The 27,063-nt window shown below is 36.2% G+C and overlaps 1 protein-coding gene across 1 annotated transcript in view; it reads right to left on the bottom strand.

Moving 5' to 3' along the window:
• Positions 1-22,438, bottom strand: part of Cdc42 (Cell division cycle 42) — a 32,533-nt gene extending 10,095 nt beyond the window's left edge. Inside the window, exons 1-3 of the mRNA XM_089090843.1 lie at positions 22,349-22,438; positions 11,053-11,168; positions 4,948-5,020 (exon numbers count right to left, since the gene is read on the bottom strand). Coding sequence (XP_088946969.1) covers positions 4,948-5,020; positions 11,053-11,157 — 178 coding nt within the window. The 5' untranslated portion in view covers positions 11,158-11,168; positions 22,349-22,438. The remainder of the gene's footprint in view (positions 1-4,947; positions 5,021-11,052; positions 11,169-22,348) is intronic.
• Between the last annotated feature and the right edge of the window lie 4,625 nt (positions 22,439-27,063).

The following is a 27,063-nucleotide window of genomic DNA, read 5'->3' as shown; positions in this document are numbered from 1 at the left end:
CTACTCTCTTTCAAATAGCACAAAAATATACTAATCTTCAAATGTGAAAAGCTACACAAAACCTACAAGGTCAAAGGCTTTACATAGCAATGTGAAAGCAACTTTACAATACATAATAAAAACAGAAGCGTACTATGGTTAGTCCATCATTAAGTCTACTATAAGTTAGATTAGTTGTACTGATAAGAACAGTTCAGATTAACCCTTGAAAGCAGGGTTGCCATCCCTAGGGATTTATCACTAATTTTGATGATTTTTTTTACCGATCTTTTCTCGTGATTCAACAATTTTTATATTTTCCTCCTGAACAACCACACAAAAAGCACAAATATGAGTGAGCCTAAACGGAAATAGTTTCGTTATAAAAATTTCACATCAACACAGTATTCTATCTTTACATCCACCTAATTCGATCTTAATTCATTCTACCGTCATTTATCTTGATTCAAATCCTATCTTTACATCGACTCCGGACATAGCGCAAAAGCGGATCAAAAAGTCCAGACTGCATTATTTATTTATAGAAAAAAGAGTTCTAAACATGGAAAACATGAGGTCTACAGAATTTATACTCCGAAGCCCCCTCCAGTTTCACGTGGTAAAAAAAAATGCAAAAAAAATTATACGTTTGCCAATTTCATGTCTATCAAATACTAAAAAAAAAAAAAAAAACAGCTGAAAGAGCCCAACATCCCAATTATAATATATGTGCTTCATTTCATCCTTTGCTCCACTCCAACCAATACAAACTAATACATGAATAGAGTCCGAGTTTATTTTCAGAGATGTTTATAGTATGTAAAGAAATATACTGTCATGATCGCACAGGCACTAACATATACTCAGGTAAATTTTTGATATGAAAGTCAACACAAACTAGTGTTGGGCGATATTTTTATTAACCGATCTGTCGATATTTTTACTTTCGATATTCAATGTATCGATTTCGATATTTCTGATCAGTTTCTTATTCAGATTAACTCTTGGCTTTGCTAAAGTTAAATAAAAATCAGGTACTTATCTATTATCCAGTACACACTCAAGAATTTGGTATACACTCGAAAATTTTGATCTATAGAATCAGACAATAACCGGCTTATTGCTGTTTGTATACGGAGACAATTAGCTTCGGCTCAATGGTAAACTACATTGTAGCTATATTCTAATAAATATTCAGTTGGTATTTTGGTTAGATTAGGTTACATTTTGCATGCAGCTCCGCTATATTTAACCCCCCCCCATATGCAAATATATCCTATATAGCATCTCAGTTGTTTTAACCCTGTAACTGTAGATCCAAATTTTCGAGTGTGTACTGGCTAACAGATAAGAAACAAAAATTGTAATAAAAGTGTATTTTGTACAATTTTTTTCAAACTTCGAATAATGTAAAATTAAGCAATAAAAACAAACTTTGATTAAACAAATGAATGTAATAGAAATCCAGATTTCAAATTACTCGGGCTCAGCATAAAGAAAGATATCCTACTGACTACTTTTGGCTATTCAAACTCAGCAACATGTCAATGTTTTCCTCGGAGAATTGGTTCTACCTTTCCGTGATTAAATAAAAAAACAACAACAAGTTTTTCACCTGAACGCAAGGTTCAGCATTAAAACTTAAAAAGAACAGAAATTATTCCGTATATGAGAGGGATGCCCCTCATATACTTTTTTTCTAGTATTTTAAAAAAGCTTCTTATTCTAATTAAATAACCCTTGTGTTTCAGGAGTTGTTCTTACAGAATTGGGACAAAAAGTAAAAATTTAGCGTATAGCGAGGTATTGAGGAGGGGGTATCTCCCCTCATATACGGCATGATATCTTTTAGTCTGAAGTTTCAATATTCCTGCCTAGTTTTTAGTAAAAAAAAATTCGTTTTTTATTTAATTTTTGATCGTTGTCAAATAATGTTGGGAAACCTGCCTCTCTCCTTCGTGAAAAATCTCCACAAAATTAGTCCATGGAAAGTTCCTCCTGCGTAAAATCTCCCTCCCCAACGACAAATCCGTCCCTGCTGGCAAATACCACCCAGAAATTTTCTTGTGGACAATTTTGCATAGAAAATTATCTTTAGCCTATTTTCATTTGAAAAAAGAGATTTGTTTTTCATTTAATTTCTAATCTTTTTTCAAATAGTACCGGAAAACCCACTCGATGGGAAATTTTCCTTTAAAATCCCATCCTCTGAATGGAAAATTTCGCCCGCGGAAAATTCTGCCACGAAGAATTTCACCCACGGAAAATTTCCCATGGAGAATATCTCTTGCGAAAAATTCCACCATGAAGAATATCCCCCACTGAAGACTCCTCCATGGAGAATTTCTCCCGCGGGAAATCCCTCCCTCCCACGAAAATATCCCCCAGGTAATTTTAATCTCTCTGAAAATTTCCCCCAGACAATTTCCCCGGAACATCTCTAGATGTAAAATTGAATCAGCAAAGACAAAGTAATATAAATTTTGCATAGGAGTTCTGGAAAATTATCCCGTGTAACATTTCCCTTTGTAGGTTCATCTCCGGAAACTTCCCTGCCCATGGAAAATTCTCGCCGTGGAGAATCCCCCTGCGGAAAATTCCCCTTCCTAACAATGTGTATTTACTTCCAAATAACAAATACTTTATGTAAACAATTGGCAAAATTCATAGCCCTTCCCCAGGTACTATAGGGGGATCATGAAAATTTCCTTGGAACATCTCTACATGTAAAATTGAATCGGCAAAGAGAAAGTAAGATAAATTTAGTATAGGAGTTCTGGAAAATTATCCCGTATAATATTTCCCCTTGTAGGCTCTTCTCCGGAAACTTCCCTGCCCATGGAAAATTCTCGCCGTGGAGAATCCCCCGCGGAAAATTCCCCTTCCTAAAAAATGTGTATTTACTTCCAAATAACAAATACTATATGTAAACAATAGACAAAATTCAGAGCCCTTCCCCAGGTACTATAGGGGGATCATGAAAATTTCCTTGGAACATCTCTACATGTAAAATTGAATCGGCAAAGAGAAAGTAAGATAAATTTAGTATAGGAGTTCTGGAAAATTCTCCCATGTAACATTTCCCTTTGTAGGTTCATCTCCGGAAACTTCCCTGCCCATGGAAAATTTTCGCCGTGGAGAATCCCCGCGGAAAATTCACCTTCCTAAAAAATGTCTGTTTACTTCCAAATAACAAATACTATATGTAAACAATAGTCAAAATTCAGAGCCCTTCCCCAGGTACTATAGGGGGATCATGAAAATTTCCTTGGAACATCTCTACATGTAAAATTGAATCGGCAAAGAGAAAGTAAGATAAATTTAGTATAGGAGTTCTGGATAATTCTCCCATGTAACATTTCCCTTTGTAGGTTCATCTCCGGAAACTTCCCTGCCCATGGAAAATTCTCGCCGTGGAGAATCCCCCTGCGGAAAATTCCCCTTCCTAACAATGTGTATTTACTTCCAAATAACAAATACTTTATGTAAACAATTGGCAAAATTCATAGCCCTTCCCCAGGTACTATAGGGGGATCATGAAATTTTCCTTGGAACATCTCTACATGAAAAATTGGATTGGCAAAGAGAAAGTATGACAAATTTCCCTGTCCACAGAAAATTCTAGCCGTGGAGAAATCCACCCACAGATACTTCTCCCTCTCTAAAAAGTGCATGTTTACCTACAAATAAAAAATACTATACTTAACCAAGAGGTAAAATCCCTAACTTAAAGCCCTTTCCCCAGGTTGTGGGGGGTCATGTTATCTCCGGAGACACAGTTATTTGATCTTTCAGCTATGGTGAACAAAACAGATACCTCAAAATTTGGATCAGATGACCTCAGGGAAAAAAGGGCGTGGGAGGGAGGTTAGTTTCCCTCCAATATTTTGGGTCACTTTAAAAGGGCACTAGAACTTTTATTTTCGTTCGAAAGAGCCTTTTTTCCATATTCATGAGCCATTGGTTTGGTATGATCACCCTGGCAAAAAAACAAAATAAAAAAAGGATAAATAAACACGCATCCATGATCTTTATCCTGACAAAAAATACAAAAATCCACATTTTTGCAGAGGGAGAGGTTGAAATCTTTACAGTAAGGTTCCATGATATGCTGAAACTGATGTTATGCTTTTCATTAAGCTTCTTTGATTTTTTAGGGTGTTTCTCCCCTTTTTCGAAAATCACACAAATTTTCTCAGGTTTGTATCTTTTGATGGGAACATTAAACTAAATGAATCTTATAGACTTTGAATCAGCATAAAAATACAACTCTCTGTTATATGAGGAAGGCCTACAAGCCTAGAAGGCATTATATACAGCCAAGCCCTTTCGGAGGTCCTCAGTAAAATTTGACAGTCCTCCCTCGCTAAACATGTTTTGATTTTGAGAACAGGCTATACCAATTTAAGGATACCGGTATGTATGCTGTGTATCAGCATGTATGAATCAATGGATTAGACACATCATTGTTCTTCTTCTCGGAAACAATTTTCTATGTTGGATCTTTTCTGCAGGACGTTTACCGGTAGATAGAAGAAAAAGCCGAAAACAGTCAAACATTTTCAAATATCGATAATCGTTCCGATATATCGATATATCAATATTGATATTGAATATTGCCCAACACCACCCCTCAAGGCAGGGTAAAAGGCTAGATATAGCAATGTGAAAGCAACTTTTTCATTAAGCAATCATTAAGTCTAATATAGATTAGATTAGTTGTCCTGATACAACCAGTCCAGATTAACCTTTGAGAGCAGGGTTGCCACCCCTAGGAATTTACCTCTAGTTTTGGTTGTTTAATTTGCTACTAATTATCACTAACTTAGCTCCTTAATGCTCCAAATTTTTTGCATGCATATTTAGTATTTATTAATTAGTTAGTTCCTACATGAAAAAAGATAAGTTGAGTAAACAGTTTTATTGAACATCTAATATGTTTGATTAATATTAGTCAGATCAATTTACCTGCAGTATCAAAGAGACCAAGAGTGTAGGGTTCTCCTCCAATCATTACTGTCACTGCATAGTTGTCAAAAACCTGGAATGAAAGTGAAAGCATGGTAAAACAGCATAAAGCAGCAACTACTAAAACAGGCAATTGCTAATTGAAAAGCATATACATGGTAATTATAAAAACACTAATGAAGTATACATCATAATTAAACTAAGGCATATTATTTTTACTTGATGTGACTTTTACCAAAAGAAATCCAAGAAAGGATGAAATTTGTTTTACAAACTATAAATGCACGGCCTCTACTCCAACATTAGTAAGGATATAATATATCTAGTAAAAACTAGAGCCAAGTTGCAAAAATCAAAGGACTTGAAGTTTATTCTTAAAACCAAATTTACATATTATGGCTGCTGCGTGAACACCTTGTATAATAGAGAAATCAAATTGTTCAGGAGACAATAAGAACGGATTTCATGGTGCAATTTTTTAAATCAAAATACCAAATAATCCCAAATGACTCAGAAAAAAAAATTTATGCGCAGATTAGAGATATGCAAGACATGATCAGAGATATTACAAGATATTACAAGGTGTTTTTTTTCGTATTTCGTCATGTAAGTATTAGAGATGGAATTTTTCTGTTGTCAACAGACAACACGGCATGAAAAACTGCATCAGACGCATATAAAATGCCATTTCCGATAAAAGTCGATTACACAAAGTGTACATGCAGAAACCACAATATCTGGACTGTTCAGAGCCCAAACCGACTCTACTTTTTCAGCACTAATTTAACTTATGTTTTTAAAGCTTATTCTTTAACAATAAACTTTGAAAACATAGATGAGAAAAAAAAGAAGAAAAGAAATTCAGCAATTGAATGTAAATATGCTTTTCAAGGCCAGTTTGGTCAAGTTAAAACTGTACTAGACTGTATTTCTATGCATATCTATTTTACTTGCAACATAAAAACAAAAACCCAAAAAATGCTTGATATTACATGGCAATATATATATATATATATAATATATATATATATATATATATATATATATATATATATATATATATATATATATATATATATATATATATATATATATATATATGTGTGTGTGTTCATTGCTTGCATCCTCAAGCAATGAATGAGCTTTTAAACCATGGAGTATCATCAGATTTAGTCAGGCCTATTCTTTACATGTACTGTTATATGAAAGCTATCACAGGGATTCCCAGAAATGATTTTTTAACTAATGAAATGCCAATTCACATTGGGGTTAAACAGGATGCAATTACTTCACACACAGTGTAGAATAACACAACAATGCGATCTCATTGCCAACTCTCTTGGTGTTGCATTTATAAAGATATTAATTTACCAATACTTTGTTATGCAGATGGTGTTTTTAATGGTTTTAGGAAAACAATATTTCCCTAAATGCAGAAAAATGTGAAGTTATGATTCTTAGAGTTAGGTGTGACTAGGGATTGTTGATGTAAAGATAGATTGAAATGATGCTGAAGTTAAGCCATGTGATAAGTTGACATATCTTGGTCTTCCAATAGATAAAAATCTTAAGAAAACTAAGTTACCAACATTGGAATATCTGCAGAGTAAAATCCATTGTTCATATGGTGTGATTGTAAGTTCCAACTTCCATTTGAATAGAGCCCTTCTAGCAAGGGTTTATAATAGTGTAGCCATACCACATATTTTTATTTAGAGCTGTTTTACCAAATACTTTTTAATCTGATTGTCTTATGAGCTCTGAGTCCCTCTCGCCATGGACCAGTAACTTGTGCTCAATGAGAAAATATAATTTATCAGATCCATTTACCAAGCTATGGTAGGTTAATGCTCATGAGTCCAGCAGGCAAACAGGCCATGAATGGCAAGATGTCATTTTTTGCATGGTAAATATTTGTTGCTGTTTTGAGTGTTGATTTTCTTTTCTTTGTTTTAACTGCACTCCATATTTTTCCTTAATATATATTTGTATTTATAACCCAATATACAAAAAGGATAAAGATGGAGTAAAGTTTGAACAAAACTTTACAAAACATATATATATATATATATATATATATATATATATATATATATATATATATATATATATATATATATATATATAATAATATATAGAGGCTACATATATATATATATATACACACACACACACACACACATATATATATATATATATATATATATATATATATATATATATATATATATATATAGACCCCGGCGCCGCGCCGGCGGATCGACCGAACGCCGCCGACGAGACGCCCGGTCGAGCGCCACCGAAGTGTCGTAACGCCACCGGCACGCCGCCGCCGGCAGAGGCGTTCGGTCGAATTCAAATTAATTTTGCGGCAATTTTTTATTGCGTCAACCGCAAAGTCGGAGCTTTTCCTTCTCGTGTGGTTTAGTATTTCGATTTGCCTTATTAGAAATTAAGCAGGGCTTTCACTATCCCCGACTTTTCGAGGATTTCCCAAAAAATCCATGTGCCACCCCGAAATACAATTTGGTTCCCCGAGTCCCCAAAAATCACGCAATCACGGTGCCCCCCCCCCCCCCCCTAGCGATTTATCACCAGTGACTTTCCCTGCCAAATATTACTTTGCATATTGTAATTCTTCACTACTCTCTTGTTCATTAATTTTTGTCTCTTTTGTTACTTTGCATAAAAACCAGACAGATGCAATATGCAATTGCAAATATTGCAATATACACAGTTCTTCATATGTTGACAAAAAAAGTATTGTCTTTATGAAATGAGTTTGTCATTTCGAAAGCAGTTTCCCAATCGCTATTTCTTACATCATTCATAGTCAAGAATTTTATTTTCAAGTTGAATAGAATTATAGAACGCATTCACTACTATACAGCTTTAGCCTTCATTGGATTTTGAAATTGACAGCCGACAGATTGTTTCTACAGCTGAATTGTAAATTTGCATTTTTTTTTTGCTGTTTTTAGGTAAGATTTTTTTAATGTTTAATACTCAATTGTTGAACGCCTTATAGAAAATACAATCTTCTTTCTGAAAAATTTTTACCCCCCCCCCAAAAAAAAAAACAACAACAACAAAAAAACCTTCTATTGAGACAAAATTTAGCTATAGACTAAGCTATGTAGAAGATTGGGGAATTAAAGATTGAACCGGAAGTTACCCCAAAAATAAGCTTCATAAATAAATTGTAAATTATTGCCTATAGGGGGGCATAGGGGGCTATCATTTTAAATGATAATACCTCATTTTTTTATTGAAAGCAGGGATGCCAAAAAGATAACTATTTTTTTCATTTAAAGTGGAGACAGAAGAAAATGATATTAAATTCCCTGGGAAACCATTGAAATATTTTGATAGACCCAGGGCCCCCCATTAGGACTTGTTCATTGTCTTGGGTATTTTGCGATTTCTCATAGGCTACTGGTCTAATTTGGCTTTTGTGTGTGCTCCCTTTTAATTAGATTCTTTGGATCTTATTAAATGCCACAGCAAATCTATGACTCAGTTTTTCAATAATTTAAGGTACATCTGAATAATGTAAACATTTTTGTTGTTTCATTTGTACACCTTTACTCATACCCTCAATTTTTTTTTTCAAGTAACATTAATCCGTTTGACGTTAGTTTTCGTTTTTGTTTTAACCATATAATTACCTAGTTAATTATTAAGTAAATTATTTTTATAATGAAGGCTGAGACAGTATCCTATCAAGGTGGTCTCCAGAGAGGGGAGGGAGGGAGGTATTACATTTAAATGATAATATCTTGATTTTTTTTTTATTGAAAGCAGGGATCCCAAAAAGTTTTTTTTTAATTTAAAGCAGAGACAGCATCCTATCAAGGTGGTATACTGAGGGGGGAGGGGGTAGTGAGCTATCACATTTAAATGATAATACCTCAAAGTTTTTTTTTTTTTGAAAGCAGGGGTGCCAATAAGTTAATTATTTTTTTTTTTATTTAAAGCAGAGACGGTATCCTATCAAGATGGTATCCAGAGGGGGGGGGGGGACAGGGAGTTATTATATTTAAGTGATAGTACCTTGATTTTTTTTTTATTGAAAGCAGGGATGCCAAAGAGTTGAAAAGCTGAAAAAAAATTAACAAGATTTTTGTAAGTTATACTTGATACAGCACTTGCATGGTTTTGTTGTCCAAAGGGAAAGGGACAAATAAGTCCAACCCGTTTTTTTCTTATTGATGAAACGGGTTTACTTTGAAAACATTCATTCATAAGTACCAGGCAGATTCACACTAAAACGAATTGGTATGATGAAAGCAATATCAACATCCCAACCTAACATTGCACTTGAGGGACAATGGCGCCCTTTGTCCAGTGCCCAAGTTACATTAAAAGGCAAGGTCATAATAAAAGCTTTCAATTTGGGAGGTTCAAGGAGGAGTCTTTGACAGTCTTATGACCTCAGGGTACTAGATGTTGCAATGTTCATAAGTATCTACAGCGGTTTAAAAAATTTGATCACCTCACAAATGATTACCAAAAATATGCACAAATATAACAAATGTAACATTTGGAATATTATAACACTTTTTTCAAAGCTTTGAAGAAAAGCAAAAAAAAGGCTAAATACCCCTAACTACGCTCAAAAGCTATTTTAAAAAGAAACTCTTGGGAGATTTCCATGGAAATGACCATAGCAGAAGCTTTAAGCCTGGGTGGGGATCAAAGAGGAGTATTTGAGTATTTTGACCCCATGTTGTTGCAACTTTCTTAAATTTGGTAATTTTTGTGAGCATTTGGAAATCAAAGCTTAAACTCAATAACTGATACTAAGTGTCCTAACATTTTGCTTGGATTAAAAGTGACAAACTAGGATGAAAATCCCAACATCTTCCTGGAGCTACTTCAGTCATGCATATTAATTCATTTAATTACATTTAAAATAGATGAGCTTTTCCTTTTTTACCTAAGAAAATAGCTGGCACTTCATTTTTCTTCATACCAAATAAACCATTAAGTGTTTTTTGTTTCATTGTAATTGAAATGTTCTCATGTGAAGTGTTCATCATATATTTTTCAATTTGATAAATTTACTCCTTTTAGATGCAGTTTATAATTTGACTGATATTAGGCAATTATCAGTTTATAATTTGGAATGAATCCCAAAAATAAAAAATGAATAATATCCAAAAGAGCAGCCAAAACCAATAAAAAAGCAACAGTTCAGCCTTAACCTATATGACATATATTCTATAAAGAAGCCAAAAAAAACTTTAAAATGCATTTTTTTAAAAATTCTTATTAAAAACCAGTTTTTAATACAAGAAGACTTTTTAGGAATCCAAAAAAGAAAAAAAAACAATCAATATCAAAGTCGCCCATTTCAACTGTTTTAAAGGTGACAAAACAGATATAGACAAAGGGCATTATGAAAAAATTAGGCTTCAAAGTTCAAAGTTATATTCAAAGTTTTTACTAAGATAACTGACAAATTTTGTGATACAGTATTTGAAGTTTTGTATGCAGTAATGCTCAATGAAAAAAACTACTAATTTTGATAATTATTTATGCTAAGAATACATAGCTGATAGATACTTCAACTACTTGTATTATGCAAAGGTTCTAAAATGCCACAGCCATTTTGTTTCTACCAGATTTCTACTTCTCTTGATGAATAACAAAGAAGACCAGTTTCCAGCCAGCAACTTGTGAATTTTTGAACTCATGAATAGGCTTGAATCTGTTGTAAATTGAAGCTGTGACTTGAGAAAGACTGATGAAAACATTAATGTTTGCAGTTAACATTGATCGCGCCGGCGGCGCGCCGCCGACATCTTACCGGCGGCGCGGCGTGGCGCGCTATTTTTGGCCCCGCCGCCACCAGTCTCCCCTCATCGGCGCGGCGCTGGGGTCTATATATATATATATATATATATATATATATATATATATATATATATATATATATAATAGAAAATATACATAATTATGTATAAATATACATAATTATGTATAAACACACATAATTATATATATAGCATATATATATATATATATATATATATATAATAGCAAAATATGCACAATATATATAATAGCATAAATACATAGCAAAAATGGACTGTTACTTACTGTAGGCACATATTCTGATGGAAATTTGTTTGTTGTGTAGGAGATCAAAAGGCAGGTTTTACCTACAGCACCATCCCCTACAACAACACACTTGATTGTCTGCATGTTATAGAAGCCTAAAAGCAAAAAGAAATAAATTATACATTAGGGAGGTTACACAAAAGTGACAAAAGCAATCAGATTGTATGCTACAAGGCAGGGTAGTGTGATAAACATGGTGTATGCTTAATAATACCTAGTTCTTAAAAAATAGTGGACGAGTCAAATTTTTCTCTTCACTTGTATGCTGCAGTTAAGAGCATACCAAAAAAAGGATTATAAATAAATAATTTTAGAGTTTTTCAATATCTGCCCATTTGATGCAAACTACATTGATTTTTTAAAGTGCCTCAAAGAAAACAGAAAGCAAGATGACAGCCAGGAGTATAGCTCTTTCAGTTAAATCTTCACTTTTAACACACCTGGCAAAACTCTCATTTGTCAGACATGCAGTAAGACATCTAACAAACTAAAAATGAGTTTTGTCCAATACATGGAAGAAAAAACAGATCTCAGTGTTTTATAAGAATAGTGACTAATCTTGGATTAGCAACAAGGAGCAGGAAAGTTAATATTACTTGTGGAGATGAAAAACAATTTGTCCAAAGACAGCTTTATTTTTATAATGCTGAGTGTGCCCTTTTTCATGGGCTGTTTTTTTTTTTTCATTGAAAGATCCTTATATTTAGAAGTCATTTATTTTCCATATTTAGAGAAGTTGTACTGCAGCACAACACTTCTACTTTTTTGAAGGAAGAGCTCCAATACAAAAAAAAAAAAAAAAAAAAATCAAGCTTCTATATGGTGTATAATTACATTAAATTACAGCTTGGATCAATCAAAAGATTTTTTCTAGTGAAGCTCTAAATTTTTGATTGAATTCAGTGGTTTTCCCAGTCAAGACTCCACTCTCTAGAGGACCACTTGGCATCCAGCCTTTGTTTGACAATGTCAGTCAGCAGTAATTATATCTTCAGAGTTTGATCCCAATCAGTAACAATCCTTTGGGTAAGGAACTGTATTATTACTGGATTATTGTAGACGTTTTTATAAGTTTCAACCAACAACCCCTGGTTGGAATCAGGACCAACAACAGGGGAAAATATTAGTTTTCATTAGCTTGTAGGTTAGAATGGCATCAGTTTTTAATATCCTATAGAAAAGTGTTGGTAGTTTCAGCTAAGCTAGTCTTGCAGGGTAAGAAAGTTCCTACAAGCTGGATACCATTTAGTGGAATTTCTGTGCACATCTTCCAGAACTTTGATGTTTTTTTTAAATACAGAGAGGATAGATATATTCCAACTTCAAGCTTGGGATGTGTTAGTCAACTAGTTCTTTATACAGCAGACTAATTACTTTGGGGGAACAAGTGGAAAGGTGCACTTAATCAGCCCATAGTTGAATTAGCACCTGCAGCTGACTTCTCAGCATGGGTGCTAAATTTCAATTCATTGTCAACCAAGATTTTGTCCATCATTTACAGAAAAGATTAGATGGCAAAAAAAAAAAACTTTTATTTGTCAAAGTCAATAAAACAGCACTTGATAACATTAAATTCCAAAGGCCAGGTCTCAGCCCAATGCCCAAACAGTTCATGATAATTTTGTGAAAAGGCATGATCTTGTCCAAGAAGTTTTGATTTGTCAGCATAGAACATTAGCTTACTGCTAATAGTAAAAGGACCAAAATTAAAAAGATGTTTAATAGTGTATGACACAATACACTTCCCTAAGTAACACTGTTCAAACTTCTTGAGAGAACGAAAAGATGTGGTTAGCAGAGCCATTAAAAGCTAAACATACTGAGATTGCTGATGAAGAAAATAAAGGATCCAGAGCAGGGATTTCTCTTCAAGCTTGACTCTACACAGCTTAATCTGTGTTTTGTGACGTTTGTATTTTGTGACACACTTTGCCAAACACTTACAAAAGTCAAGTAAAACCAAACACTAGTAAAAAGTCAAGTCTACAGGCACCTCTACATCAAGAAACCTAGTGATGTAGTCATATGATCCTTGGAAATTGGTATCAACTGATCTTCCCAAACAAAAACCATACTGTGATTTATGCAAGACATTATTTGCTTCAAGATGCCAAATAACTGCAGAATTGACTATACTTTCAAGAACTTTAACAACCTCAGACATCACGCTTATAGGTTGACAGTTTTCCACAAGGTCCTTTCTACCCTTCTTAAATATGAATTAAAAAACTTTTTCAATAAAATAAGCATTAAAAAAAAGTGAAGAACTCCATTAAACCAAAATGAACAAAAATAGAATCAAATAATCTACCAAGAATTCAACTATCAAAAATCAATATCAATAAATAAATGAAGCCCAAAATAAACAGAAATTAAAATAAATAAGAGTCAAACTCAAAACGAGCAGAAATTAATATGAGTAGGGTTGATTAATATGAGTTGGGGAAATGGCAGGCATGGAAGGGGTGTTAGTTGCCTTCCAGTCACTTTTGACTATTAAAAAGGGTTCAAGCCATTCCAATTTCCAATCAAATGAGCCCTTTTCAATGTTTCTTTACAACTCCTTCAATTCAAAGTGCCCCGGTCTAAAGAGGGAAAAAATAATACATTGTGCCAACATTGTTCTTTACTTAGGCAGCACTATTGTGCTGCCTATGATAGGAGGGATATTGGATGTTTTCCAATCCAGTGGTAGTTTGGAAAAACTCATTGATAGGTTGAATAGTAGGAAAGTGGCCAGAACAAAACTGCTTGAAATTTATGCAGGATATGAGGATGAATGTAGAAAGAGATACAGGTTCCTTTAGAACCATTGAGCCAGTAATCAAAGTTGTTTCCATCTTAAGCAATGCATCATATACAGGAGGATGGGGAAAACAGTAGAGAAATCAGAAGAGACAGAAGAAGAACCTAAGAATTGTTGGTTGAGGGTTTCAACTACCAGCAACAAATTGACTACTGTGCAGTATGTCAAGGATTGAACATATACTATGATGTTTTTGATAAGCATAATGCCAGAAATTTTATGGGATATATTTAATATCCTCAGCCAAATTTTTCTCAAACTTTCTCCTTGATTAGGTTATTTGCCTGGTTAGAAAAGATTTGTAGATTTGATAATTTTGGGGGATTTTTCTTTTTCCTGCTATGTTTTCCCTTAATTAGTCTACTAATTTGAGTGGCAAGAAATGGTAAACTTCTAGCCTGTTTAGTCCAAACAATTCAGGCACAAGACTGTTCAGCTTGGAAAGTTTCAGCTTTAATACTTGACCAACTCTCTTCAATATCCTCAGTAATGATCCCAATTGACTCAGGCAAGTTTTTTGGAGACTAATTTGAAAACACAGCTCTGAAGTAATTGCAACATGGTCACTGTTTCCAACTGGTGATGAGATTTCATTTTTAATAAGAAGGTTGGAATTACTGACTATGACCAGATCAAGAATGTTAGAAGTTTGGGCCTCTCTAAAACAAGTTGGTTCAGATATTGTTTAGTTCAGAAAGTTTCAGAGAGAGAGCAGTCAGAAATGGAAAATTTATTCTCTAAAACAAGTTGCTTTAGGTATTGTTTGGTAGAGAAAGTGATCAGAGAGCAGACAGAAATGGAAAACTTCTTGTTCAAAAGGCAGATCCATCAATACAATGAATTTTAGGATGGTTTAACTCACCAAAGAGGAGAATGTTATTACCTTAAATTACCTTAAATCGCATCTTCTAGCGACTAAGGTTGCAGGAACCTGTAGATGTTGCCAGGTAGTATTGACAGGAGTTCGTTGCACAATTCATTAGTGGATCATCACATCCTACACGTATACAGGACAGTTGAATATCACACACTAATAGACCCTAGTGGTGGATGCAGGCTCATCCCACTGCGTCCTCCATGGCTTGTTCCTCCAGTCATGGTCAACGCCAGTCTTGAAGCTGTTAACTGAAGCTGCGGAAACAGTTGAATCGCTCAGTGAATTCCACAACGGAACAACGCGATTGGTGAAGAAGTTGTATTTCTCACGCTTTCTGCTGAATCTTTGGCGGAGTTTTATGGGGTTACCTCGCGCTCTGCTAGACTGGTCCTGTTCGAGAATGGGCTTGATAACACTGCTGTTCATCAACTTATATGCCAAAATTACGTCCCCCCTTTTTCTACGGTAGGTCAGAGTTTGCAAATCAAGCTTTTCTAGGCGTTGCTCATATGGGATTTGTTGGTTGGCAAATGGGAGCCTAGTAGCTCTTCTCTGGACTTTTTCAAGCAACTCTGCATCGCATTTAAAGTGGGGGTGTGCAACTGCCATCCCAAACTCAAGATGAGGGCGGACAAGGGCTGTGTAAAGCTTCTTAATGACCCTGGGGTGGCGACTAGTCACTGATCGCTTGATTAGGCCTAGGATCTTGTTTGCCTTTGCGGCTTGAGTTCGGCAGTGACTATGGAACTTCAGCTTATTATCTATGATTACCCCGAGATCACGTTCTTCCTCTGCGCTTTGGATGGGTGTTATAGCACCAGTAGAGTCCAACATATGGTAGCTATGGCAAGGGTTGTTCAGTCCAAGATGTAAAACTTTACATTTGCTTGGGTTAAACTCTAGTGTCCAAGTTGAGGCCCATTGGCAGAGGTTTGTTAAGTCTTGTTGCAGGGCATTGCAGTCTTCGTCAGAAGCGGCGGGTCCAAAGAGTTTGGAATCGTCTGCATATAGTTCCAGCAGATTCTGGACAACCTCAGGAGCATCGTTAATGTAGAGGTTGAATAAAGTCGGGCCCAACTTAGTTCCCTGTGGCACACCACTTCTGACATGTACTGGTGCCGAGTACACGAGGTTTCCGTTGTGGTCGTAGACTGCAGCAATCTGGATTCTATCAGACAGAAAGCTATGGATCCACTGGGCTACGTCTACATCAATGTGATATGCTGACAGTTTAATCATCAGGTACCGGTGGGACATTTTATCGAAGGCTTTTGCCTGGTCCAGTAGGAACACGTCTACAGGGGATCCCGATTCGATAACCTCAGTGATTGATTCATAAGCTTGGATCAGGTTCGTTTCAATGGACATTCCTTTTCTAAAGCCATGTTGGCCGCTGTAAAGGAGACCATTCCTTGTCATGTGAGCTATAACGGCATCATTGACAATTCCTTCAATCAGCTTAGCAACGACTGAGGTAAGGCTTATGGGCCGGTAGTTCTCTGGCTGGCTTCTGGAACCTTTCTTAAATATTGGAGTTATTGTTGCTGTACGCCAATCAGGTGGTAGTTTCTTTGTCTTCAAAGACAGATTATACAAGGAGCAGAGCGGTTCGGTGACTATATCAGAGATTTCTTTGAGCAGCCTGGGATGGATGCCGTCTGGTCCTTTGGCTTTGTTAGGGTCCAGCTTTGATAGTCTTTTCTTAACCTCTTCAGTCGTGATGATGAGTTTCGGCATAAGATGTTCGATATGTCTGGGGTCAGGACATGAGGGTTCAGCTGATGAGTCTGAGGAGAAGTTCGAAGCGAAGGTAGTGTTAAGCAAGTTTGCTATAGCTTCTGGGTCTTCCAACTTTTTCCCTTCAGCGTTGAATAAGAATGGTATTGATCGCCTGTTCTTATCTTTCTTGGACACATACCTCCAAAATCGTTTAGGGTTTTCCTTTATACTAAAGGCTATCTTCTCCTCATATTCTGCCATAAAATGCCTAGTTAGATGTCTCAACTTATTCCTGGCTCTGGCATAATGCTCCCAGTGTCGTGTGCATACACACTTCTTGTACTTCGAAAGTGCCTTTTTCTTCCTGTTCATGGCTCTTTTAATGGGTCGATCTATGTGAGGCAGTGTTCTAGGTGCCTTGACAAAAGACGTTGAAGTACAAAGCTGCTCAACATGGAGGACGGCGTTCTTGAAATTTAGCCAGGCTTGCTCTATATCATCACTGTTAGTCACTTGATCCCATGCAACCGCCTGTAGTATTTCCCTGATCCTGCTGTAGTCGGTATACGTTCGTTTGGTGCAGTTGTTTGGTGGTTGACTTATTAGCAAGTCATGGGAAATACAGAGGTGATCGCTAGCGCCAATGGGGGGCAGGTAATCAGTATTCACTAGCAGTCCTGGGTTGTTAGTGATTGTCAAGTCTAGTAGAGATGGTATCTGGTTGTTTTTGTAACGGGTTGGCTGATCAATTAATTGGTACAGATTATTGTTGCCTAAATATTCCACAAACGGGTTAGTTGCAGTTGAACTTTGATGGTAACCTGCTCCATCCACCCACAAAATATCAGGCATATTTAGATCTCCAATTAAAATAAAATCTTGGTTACAATGCTTAGATGCATGATCAGCTAATTGAGTAAGAGCCCCATAAGAGGCAGCGGCATCTGGGCTGCTTGGGATTCTATAAACGCATCCTATTAGAAGTGGCTTCCCCCCAATAACAATATTAACAAAAACACTCTCAACCCATGGGGAATAATCATGATTCAAAGTCAACTATCTGACCTGTAATACATCCTTCACATAAACAGCAACGCCTCTTCTGGGGTGAGTTGAGAGATTCGAGAACAGGCGATATCCGGGGATCATGATATGATCATCTTCCAGTGGGGTAGTAGAGTTCTTGGGGGTCAGCTCGCAGATACACAACACATCGTATTCTTCAGCAGTAGTTGTAAGTTTTAGTTCAGGAAGCTTATTTGTCACTGTATCAATGTTCGTGTAAAAAAGCTTCAATAATTTCTTTTGACTATTCTGTGGAGGGTTACTATAATGTATCACTTTTGGCAAACTCTTGAAACTAATATCTGATGAGCTAGGGCTCGAGCATGAATGGAAAGCACAACTATTATTGCCACTCTTAAATGAATCACTATCATCGACACTACTACAACTGTGGAAACTATTTACATATGGGCTATCCTCAGCAGGCAGTGGGCACTTTAGTGCTCCGTAGCTGCCCCGTTTTTTGAAGTTTGGGTTTGTTTTCGTTTCTCCCTTTCCGCCTTTGTGCGGTCAAAGTGAAACTGCACAGCACCCTTCAGCTCCCTCGACTTAGTCACAATCTCCTTTTTTATCTTGTAGTTATCAGTGAGGAAGAGGACAGGTCTAGGTCGGTCACCTGGTTTCGGTGGATTGTTCCCGAGCCGCTGCGGCTTCAAAATTTTGACAGAGGGCAGATTGTATGACTGGGCAAGATGATCCTGAATAAACATCAGAATATCAGCTGCCTCTTCACATGATTCAGGAACTCCGTAAACTACGATGTTGAGCTGCCTTTTCTGTCTCTCTCTGTCCTCACGGATGATCCGTCTAACATCACTTTCAAAGTTCTTGGTAGTATCGCTCTGACACCGGTTCAGCCTGCTAGTAACTATATCTTCTAATTTGGATTCAACTTCTGCTAGGGTGCACTTGCCTGCGATCTCACTTTCCAAGTTAGAGATTTTGCTGTTAATGTTCCCCAGTTCTTGTTTAAGATCTTGCTGAAACTGATCCAGAGAAGAGGTCACAGCTTTTGAAACGGTAGCTTCGATAAGCTTTTGTGTAGCATTTGAGCCAAGGCTGCTATTCCCAGTAACCTTACACACAGGACAGAACCACTCACAGGTGAGGCTGTCAGTCATTTTGCAAAATAGTTGGTATTCTGATTTTGAGATTCCAACGCAATCTATGCACAGCCACTTATCACAACCATCGCAAGACAAAGCTTGGGACTGTTCATCAAGTTCGCGTCTACAGCTACCACACTCATCTTCATTTTTCTTTGGGCTTACCCGGGTTCTCTTGTTTGTTGACACTTTCGGCGGCATTTTCTTCTATTTCTTCGCTGAGAACTCGGCTGAGAACAAAACCACAGTACAACGCCAAGCGATCAGAACTTGGCGCCCGGGTTAAAATTTAAAAAGGCACGTGGGCGGGCGGTCACGTAGGCACTTTTATCGCGAGCTTAAGTTCGATAATTGCACAGGATTCGATGAAAAGAATAGTCAAAACTGATCAGCAAGTATATAAAATAGTCTATGTCCTATTTATATTTCCAAAAAACTGTTCTAAGATTTCACTTGATCCACTCTCAAGGACGCCAAGGTCAACACAAGGACGCCAAGGTCAACACATTATAATTTGTAAAATCAGACATCACTTCAGATAGCTTAGATTCACAGTCTAAAACATAAGATATGTGTTTTTCAGAGTTAAAACTTGCGTATTATAAAATTTGTAGGAACTTTGGCATCTTAAATGTTTGTTGGTAATATACATGATTCTATTACTGACATAGGAACAAGGTGAACACACTAATTACCTTAAACTGCAGCTTCAAGCAATCTAAGGATTTCTCCTTGTAGAGCTCCAGAATGAAGACTTGAGTTGTTTTCATGGTTTTTTAGAGACCAGGAGGAGTTGGATGACCAGTAGCATCTCAATTGTTTACACTCTCTGGAGGACCACTCAGCATTCAGCCTTCATTTGAAGACATCAATGAATTCAGCAGTAACTGTTTCTTCAGATAATTTGTTCAAACTGTTGACAATTTGTGGGGAGAAGAATTGAGTGCAGACTCTGGATATGGTAGACTGCTTGAGATGTTTCAGGTGATGACCTCTAGTTTTTGAATTGGTAGCAACAGCAGGGAATAATGCTGGGAGAGTCCTCAATAACTCATAGGCTAAAATGGCACCCCCTCTATTTTTTCAGTAAACAAGTGCAAAGAGATTAAGCTTTGATAGTCTTGCAGGATAGGAAATCACAAATAGAAGACTATTAAATAGAGTATAATTAAATAGAAGACTGATGACTTAGGGGGAATGAGTGGAAAGAGTATGCTTAATCAGTTCCCTAATTAAACTAGCACCAGCAGCAGACCTCTTAGCATGAGTGCAAAATTTTAGTTTATTGTCAATAGTGACACCAAGATCTTGTTCACTATTTACAGAGGAGAGTGGGATGCCTAAGAAAAAATTAGCAACAAGGACTCATTTTTCCAAAGTGAATGTTATGGCACTTCACAACATTGAATTCAAGAAGCCAAGCCTCAGCCCATTGACCAAGCAGTCCAAGATTATTCTGTGGAAGGGCATGATTTTCACAGGACAAGGCTGGTCCAAGAAGCTCATTTTTTATGCTTTTTCAAAATATATTAATCATTGCACTTACAAATGTACCCCACCCTGATGGTTCTATACATAACCCTAATTGATTTATCTGTTGTTTTGCACCTGTTGACAGTTTTTATTTTTTTTGTGAATGGGTTCCTTAGCCTGTCAAATCTATTATACTTATATTTGACTGTAAAAGAATTTCAAAAAAAGCAAAGCCTATTTTAAATATGTAACCTAACCAAAATACCTAATTAAAATATAGCTACAATTTATTTCCCAACCAAGCCAATTCTCTGGTATAAAGAAGTTGCTTGACCAATTTTTTTGTGTCATGTTTGCATCATTTGCAATCAAAATTCTCAAGTGTGTTTTATATAACCAACAAGTACCCATATTTTTACTGCATCTCTACTATAGTTTACCCCCCCCCCCTAATGTGCAAAATTATGGCCCAAATTATACATTTCCCATGTACTCTGCCACCTGTCACCAGGCGGGCTACTCCTCAAAAGGTAATTGAGTAGTGCACATTAGGGGGGTGGGAAGTTTAAACTTGCTCTCTCATTTACATCAGAAATAAAATTTACCCCCACCCCCCTACTGTGCAAATATATACCATGAATTTGTATATATTGGGGTGGGGGTAAAATTCATTTCCAACAAAAATGATTATTATATTTGGAAAGAGCATAAAAAAAGGCATCGAGTAGTATGTTTACTTTATTTGTAAGTCAATAATGTGAATAATGAAAAATTTACCCAATGATGACTTGCAGCATGGGCTGTAGTGGAAATGTCCTATGTGCAAGGGCCACTCAAAAGGCAGTGTTAATGCCTCAGAAATAGCAAAAATTGTGGACAGTAACTTAAAAAAGTCACTGAGTGGTCTTGATGACATAATGACCTTTAAAAACCTGTGTATTATAAAAGTGGGTAAACTTTTTGTTATTTATATTATTGACTTATAAGTAAAGTAAAGATACCATTCAATGCTGTTTTTATGCTCTTTCTAAACATAATTATCATTTTTGTTGAAAAAGAATTTTACCCCCACCCCTGTATATACCAATTGAGGGTATATATTTGCACATTAGGTTAATCATTAAAAATGATTATTATATTTGGAAAGAGCATAAAAAAAGGCATCAAGTGGTATGTTTACTTTATTGATAAGTCAATAATATGAACAGGCCTAATGAAAAATTCACCTAAAAGTGAAACCTTGCAAAATAGATCTTCTGCTTAAATGAAGTAGGCCTACAACTAAATTCCTTTTTGTTTCACAACTCTGCTCAATTCCAATTTATAAGGTTTTAAAGATATGCAAATACATTTCTGAACTTTTGAAAAAAAAACCATTGATATGGCTTAAAAATCTACTCAAAATAACAGGAATTGTATTTTCAGAACAAAATCCAGAGAAAAAAAACTGTTAGCAGTAAATTAAGGTAAAACATTGTTTTGACAAAATTTCAATAGGTCATGTAGGCAAATTTCAGGACACTCTAAAGGGAGAAGCAGTGGAAGTAGGTACTTCAGAATCCCTTACTGGGAGATATATTAGCCTGTATACTCATCCCTGAAAGTTTCCCAGAAACCATGTTTAAACTTTTTTTTTACTAGCCCTAGCCTACATTTAAGGAGTCTTCTGCAGAATCTTCTGAGAATAAGATATAGCATAGGGGTGGAGAAGTAATATGAACTTAAGGGTCAAAATATACGAAATCATATTATTGAGTTAGTACGGAAGTGAATACACCATTTGATGCCTTTTCTATGCTGATTATGAATATAATAAGCATTTCTATCCAAAATGAATTTCAGCCCCCCCCCTATATAAGCTATACCTAACCTAACCCTGAATTGGCATATATAGAGGGGGGCTGAAATTCATTTCTGATAGAAATGCTTATTATATTCGTAATCAGCATAAAAAAAGGCATCGAATGGTGTATTCACTTTAGTCCTAATTCAATAATATGATTTCGTATATATTGACCAACTTAAGCACCTGAATTATTTTGAGATAAAACTAAGGCTCTAAATCTAATTTAGACCTTTTATTCACCAAGGCTCCTTATCTGGGACTGTGCTTCTGGTAGGCTGATCAACAGAGAATCATAGCCACACAAAGTAGCCTCCTAATGTTAAATAGGCAAATTAAAATTGGACAAATAAAAAAGCAAACATTAAAGACTAATTAGTTTTTACAAGTGGTAGATTCCAGTAACTTGAAAGCAGTTTAATTATCCACCTATCTCATTAAATCTTCCTTTCTTTATTTAACACATTGACAAAAACAGGGTTGGTAATATTTTGGGCTAAGATTCTCAGTTTTCCCGCCAAAAAGTGTCTATGCAAATCTTAAACTAAACCCATGTCAACGCCGAAATACTTTGACCATGCAAATACCAGGGTCACTAAGCCACTGCCTTCACCTCTCTTCGTAAATTGTTGTTAATATGGTCATTGTATTCTATCGCAGCCTTAATCTACCTCCTTCTTCTTGCTTTGCTTACTGCTGCCGACATCTCAAGCTTTTGGCCCTGGCAAATGAAACCCAAAGTTACTTTTCCAGGCTTACTATGGTTGGCTGTCAGAAGCACAAAAAATATTTTGTAATGAAGATGTCCAACTGAAATATTTTGTTGGTACCAATCAATTTGGAGTGTGTGCTTGTCTATTTTTCAACATTTAAAAATGGAGTGCTTACCCATCTGCATTAGGGGTCGGCGCCGTTTCTGTTTGTGTTTGTTTTTTTTCTACCGTTTTATGTTCTGTTTTTTTTTTGGGAAAACGGAAAAAAAAGAAAAAAGGTAGCCGTGTTTTTAGTAACGTTCCCGTTTCTGTTTCGTTTTTTTCTCGCCGTTTTTGCCGTTTCTGTTTTTTTTAAACCCTTTTTTATTAATTTTATGTGTTTTTATTATTAATAGCACCAAAGCGCAGTCTAGCGACTTTTATTTGATTTGAAAAACCAGGAGTAAAGGCTCTAATCTCTAAACTTACAGGAGGTCTTACTAGCCCCTCAGCTCGTACTGTTGCAAGACATCTAGTAACAGCAAAGAAAAGGAAGGTCAAACAGCTCAAAGCTGAACTCCAGAAAGTCCGGAAACTGAATTTGACCCTAGACTGCTGGTCTTCAAGAACGGGGTCTGGCTTTCTAGGTATTACAGCTCATTATGTGATGAAAAGCACTGATGGCAAGCTCACTTTGGTGCATAGAATCCTTGAGTTTAAAAGACTGAAAGTTGCTCACACTAGCGCCAACATTATTCGTGCAATCCGTAGTAGCCTCCAGAAGTTCAGAATTCTACGGAAACTCTACTTTATAATTACTGATTCGAGAGCTAATATAGTAAAGGCTCTCAGAGACGGTGACAGTATGCGAAGCTCATGCTTTGCACACAACCTGCATAATGTGGTGACTAATGCCCTTAAGCTGTGGGAATGCAGAAACCAGGTAGATTTAGTGAGTGTTCCCCACCTGAATGATTTAGGATCCAGTTCAGAATCTGATGACAACGTTGATGCTGCTGAACAAGATGACTTTCCTGACCTGATTGTAGGAGACGATGACATTGAAGAAACTGGGTATACCGACTGCAGTATGATGATGACAGTAGCTCAGAATTAAATGATCCAGACCTTGACAGCGATAGTGAGAGCTCAATACCTAGACAAAGAGGCGTATCTAGTGAAGTATTGACGCTGGGACCAGCACTGGTAAAAATACGAAAGCTGGTTAGAATCCTGAAAGTATCTTCCAAATCCCACGATCTTTTTGAAGCTATCTGCAAGATATATAATCTTAGTCCATCCATCACAAAAGACATGAATGTTCGATGGAACAACACACTTACCATGATAGAAATGTATTGTGCACGAAAAAAGCCACTGCGCAACTTCTTCAACCAAAACCTACGTGACGCTAAGATTAGAGAGCTCGAACTTCACAGCAATGAGTGGTCCATTATGGAAGCTGTCATTGAGGTTCTTCGCCCGTTCAAACAGGCACCAGTGATAGCTAGTGGATAAAATTATGTTTCGGCAAGCAAAGTCGTGCTGATGATTTAGGGATTACTGTTGTTTTGTCAGACTCCAGATACTAGTATTATGGCTGAGTCAATCAATGGGCTGAAGGAGCTTCTAGTTGTTCAGCTCAGGAGATATTTTTCAGCCAGTCCTAAGTTTGATATGATGCTCTTCACAAGAGCTGGCTTTTTGGACCCTGCAATTTATAAAAAAATGACACGTGTAGACAGAGAGTCAGCTCGTCAGTCCATATCCTCTCCTCTCCAGCAATTCATCTCCGAACAGAGAAGCACAGAAGAACTCGATCCAATCCAATTGAACTCCACATCTTTCCCTATTGACGCCGCTCCTACTAAGGCAGGGACTAACCGAAAAGGGTCACCAGAGACTCTTGATCAAGAAGACAGCTTGTTTTCTAAGTTTCTCGGCACGACTGGGTTACGGATGAACTCTACGAGGCAAAATGCCAACAGTATGAGCATTGACCGCGTGGCAGCAAATATTATCAGGGCATATGAGGAGAGAGTTCCTGTGTTTTTGAGCGAGAGACGAAGATCAGGACAAAATAATTCTGATCCACTAGAATTTTGGTCTGATTACTTTTACACTTACCCGGAGTTAAGTGAAATTACATGTATGCATCTATCAGTCCCTGCAACTTCAGTTCCCAGTGAGAGTGCATTTAGTATTGCTGGGTACTTTACGCGAAAGCAGTGCTCACGAAGTACTGCAAAGTCAATTGAACTCCGAATGTTTTTAAGTGATAAATTTTAATTTATGTAGTCTTTTCATATATTTGGTCTTTTTGTATATTTGGTCTTTTTTATTAATCTATATTAATAAATATTCACTTTACTCTCGTAAATCTAAAGAAACTGAAAAAAAACACAGAAATATCTGTTAAAACGGCTGTTTTTTAATTAAAAACAGGTCGTTTATGTTTTTCGGTAAAAAAAAGGAAAAAAAGAAACGGATTTCCGTTTTTTTTTCACCGTTTGGGGTTGTGTTCCGTTTTTTCATTGCCGCTTTTTACCGTTTCTGTTTTGGCCAAAAACAGAAACGGTGCCGACCACTAATCTGCATCCTATACTATTTGTCTGTGGTCATAAGCTTTATCCCTCACAGGCTTATTACTATGACGCCACATTTTTATTCCTTTTAGTTAAAATATTTTTTTGACTTTTACAGACTTTATACCAGCCCTCTCGTGAGTTTTTGGCGTCTTAGGTAAATCACTGATAGAGCCCCCAACCCCTGACAAGTACACCACTGAAGCATAGGAGCAAAAAAAAGCACCGTGGTGTTTCGAACTTAGCAAGAGATTACTTTGCGAACTTAAATGTGTGAAGTGACCACGGGTATTTTCTGGCCAAATCCCCTAGACAATTCATGATACGAAGGATCCGATTATTTAAATACTTTCTAAGAACACATTGGCTATACATGAAGTATGAAGGAAATGGGAAATAATAAATAACTAAGAGAGGAAAGGAAATAATAAATGATAAATAAAACCAAAAAAGATTGAGAAAACGAAGATTTTGTCAGCCAGTGGTAAAATATCACCAAGGACGACTTGGCGGAGGTCCTTGTCGAAATATTTGCTCGTTTTTCGTCTTCATATTTTACCACTGGCTGACAAAATCCTCGTTGTCTCACCCTTTTTGGTTTTATTTATCATTTATTATTTCCTTTCCTCTCTTAGCTACATACATCCGATTATTTGTAGATTTTGTATAGATATAACCGTTTGTTTAATTGTTTTAGATTTTTTTCCTTTCATTTATATTTTTTTTTTTGGGGGGGGGGGTATTAAATGTGTGTTTTACGATTTTAATGCCAAGTCTAGAACTTGTTGTAAAAGCTTCAGGTTTGAAGGACTTGAAAAAGACTTTTAGCATCGATGCTTGCAGTGCATTGGTTGTTGCTTCATATTATAGATCATTAAGATTTCAGACTTCAGGTTGAGCAAGTATATTGATATATCGAGTGTCTATGAACATGAGTTTATAGTTCTTAGATGGAATTACCATATAACTAGTTTTTACTATGATACAATTGTTTTCCTCGTGGCACTTCTTTCTGTTAAGATTCTTGCAATTATTGGGGCGCTTTTCACTAGAAATACTTTACTGTTGTCTTGTAGTTTTCCAAGTTATCAAATTGTATATAATTGCCAGAGATCGATTCCTAGTTGGGAATGTTGTGCCGCAGGTTTGATTCAAAATCTCTATAAGTATTACCAACTGTATGCTCCAAGTATGTCTGCTTCCTAGATGGGCGTTTGCTTCAATTTCAAAGTAACCCCATAGATGTTTGAGTATTGTTAATAATTGTATTATTCAAATTAAAAGAAACTCTGTAAATTTTACTCTTTCAGTCAGTAATAAGTTGTTCCTAATTAAAAGTGGGCTTTCAAATGAGATGATCATTTTTCGGTGCTTCAACTTAATACCCAGGGCTTTCTTCATTGACTGATAAGATGAGGCTGATGGTTTGTGATGGGTGGTGTAATGTTATTGGATTATATGAGACTTCCTGGATTCAATTAATGAGATACTTCTGGATATACCCGGTTTCAAGATGGAGCAAGTAAATCGTAGAAAGATGGCAAAAGGTAGTCTTTTCTTGTCTATAAATTAAAAAAACTTTTTCCTCAGAATAAGTTTTAAAAAAAACAAACAAGAAACTCCATTTAACCAAAAATGAGCCAAAAAAAGAATCAAATAATCTACCAAGCATAAAACTACCACAAATCAGCATTAATAAATAAATGAAACCCACAACAAACAAGTAGGGTTCAAAACACCAAATAAATGAAACCCAAAACAAAGAGTAGGGTTCAAAACACCAATGCTTTCTAAAAGCGAAAATATAATTTACACTTTACTGAA

This window comes from Artemia sp. Qi Xiang Cuo, chromosome 6 (genome assembly GCF_049724085.1).
Source record: "Artemia sp. Qi Xiang Cuo chromosome 6, ASM4972408v1, whole genome shotgun sequence".
NCBI lineage: Eukaryota > Metazoa > Arthropoda > Branchiopoda > Anostraca > Artemiidae > Artemia > Artemia sp. Qi Xiang Cuo.
Note: the sequence above shows the minus strand (reverse complement) of the source record. Positions and strands in the feature narration are given on the sequence as shown.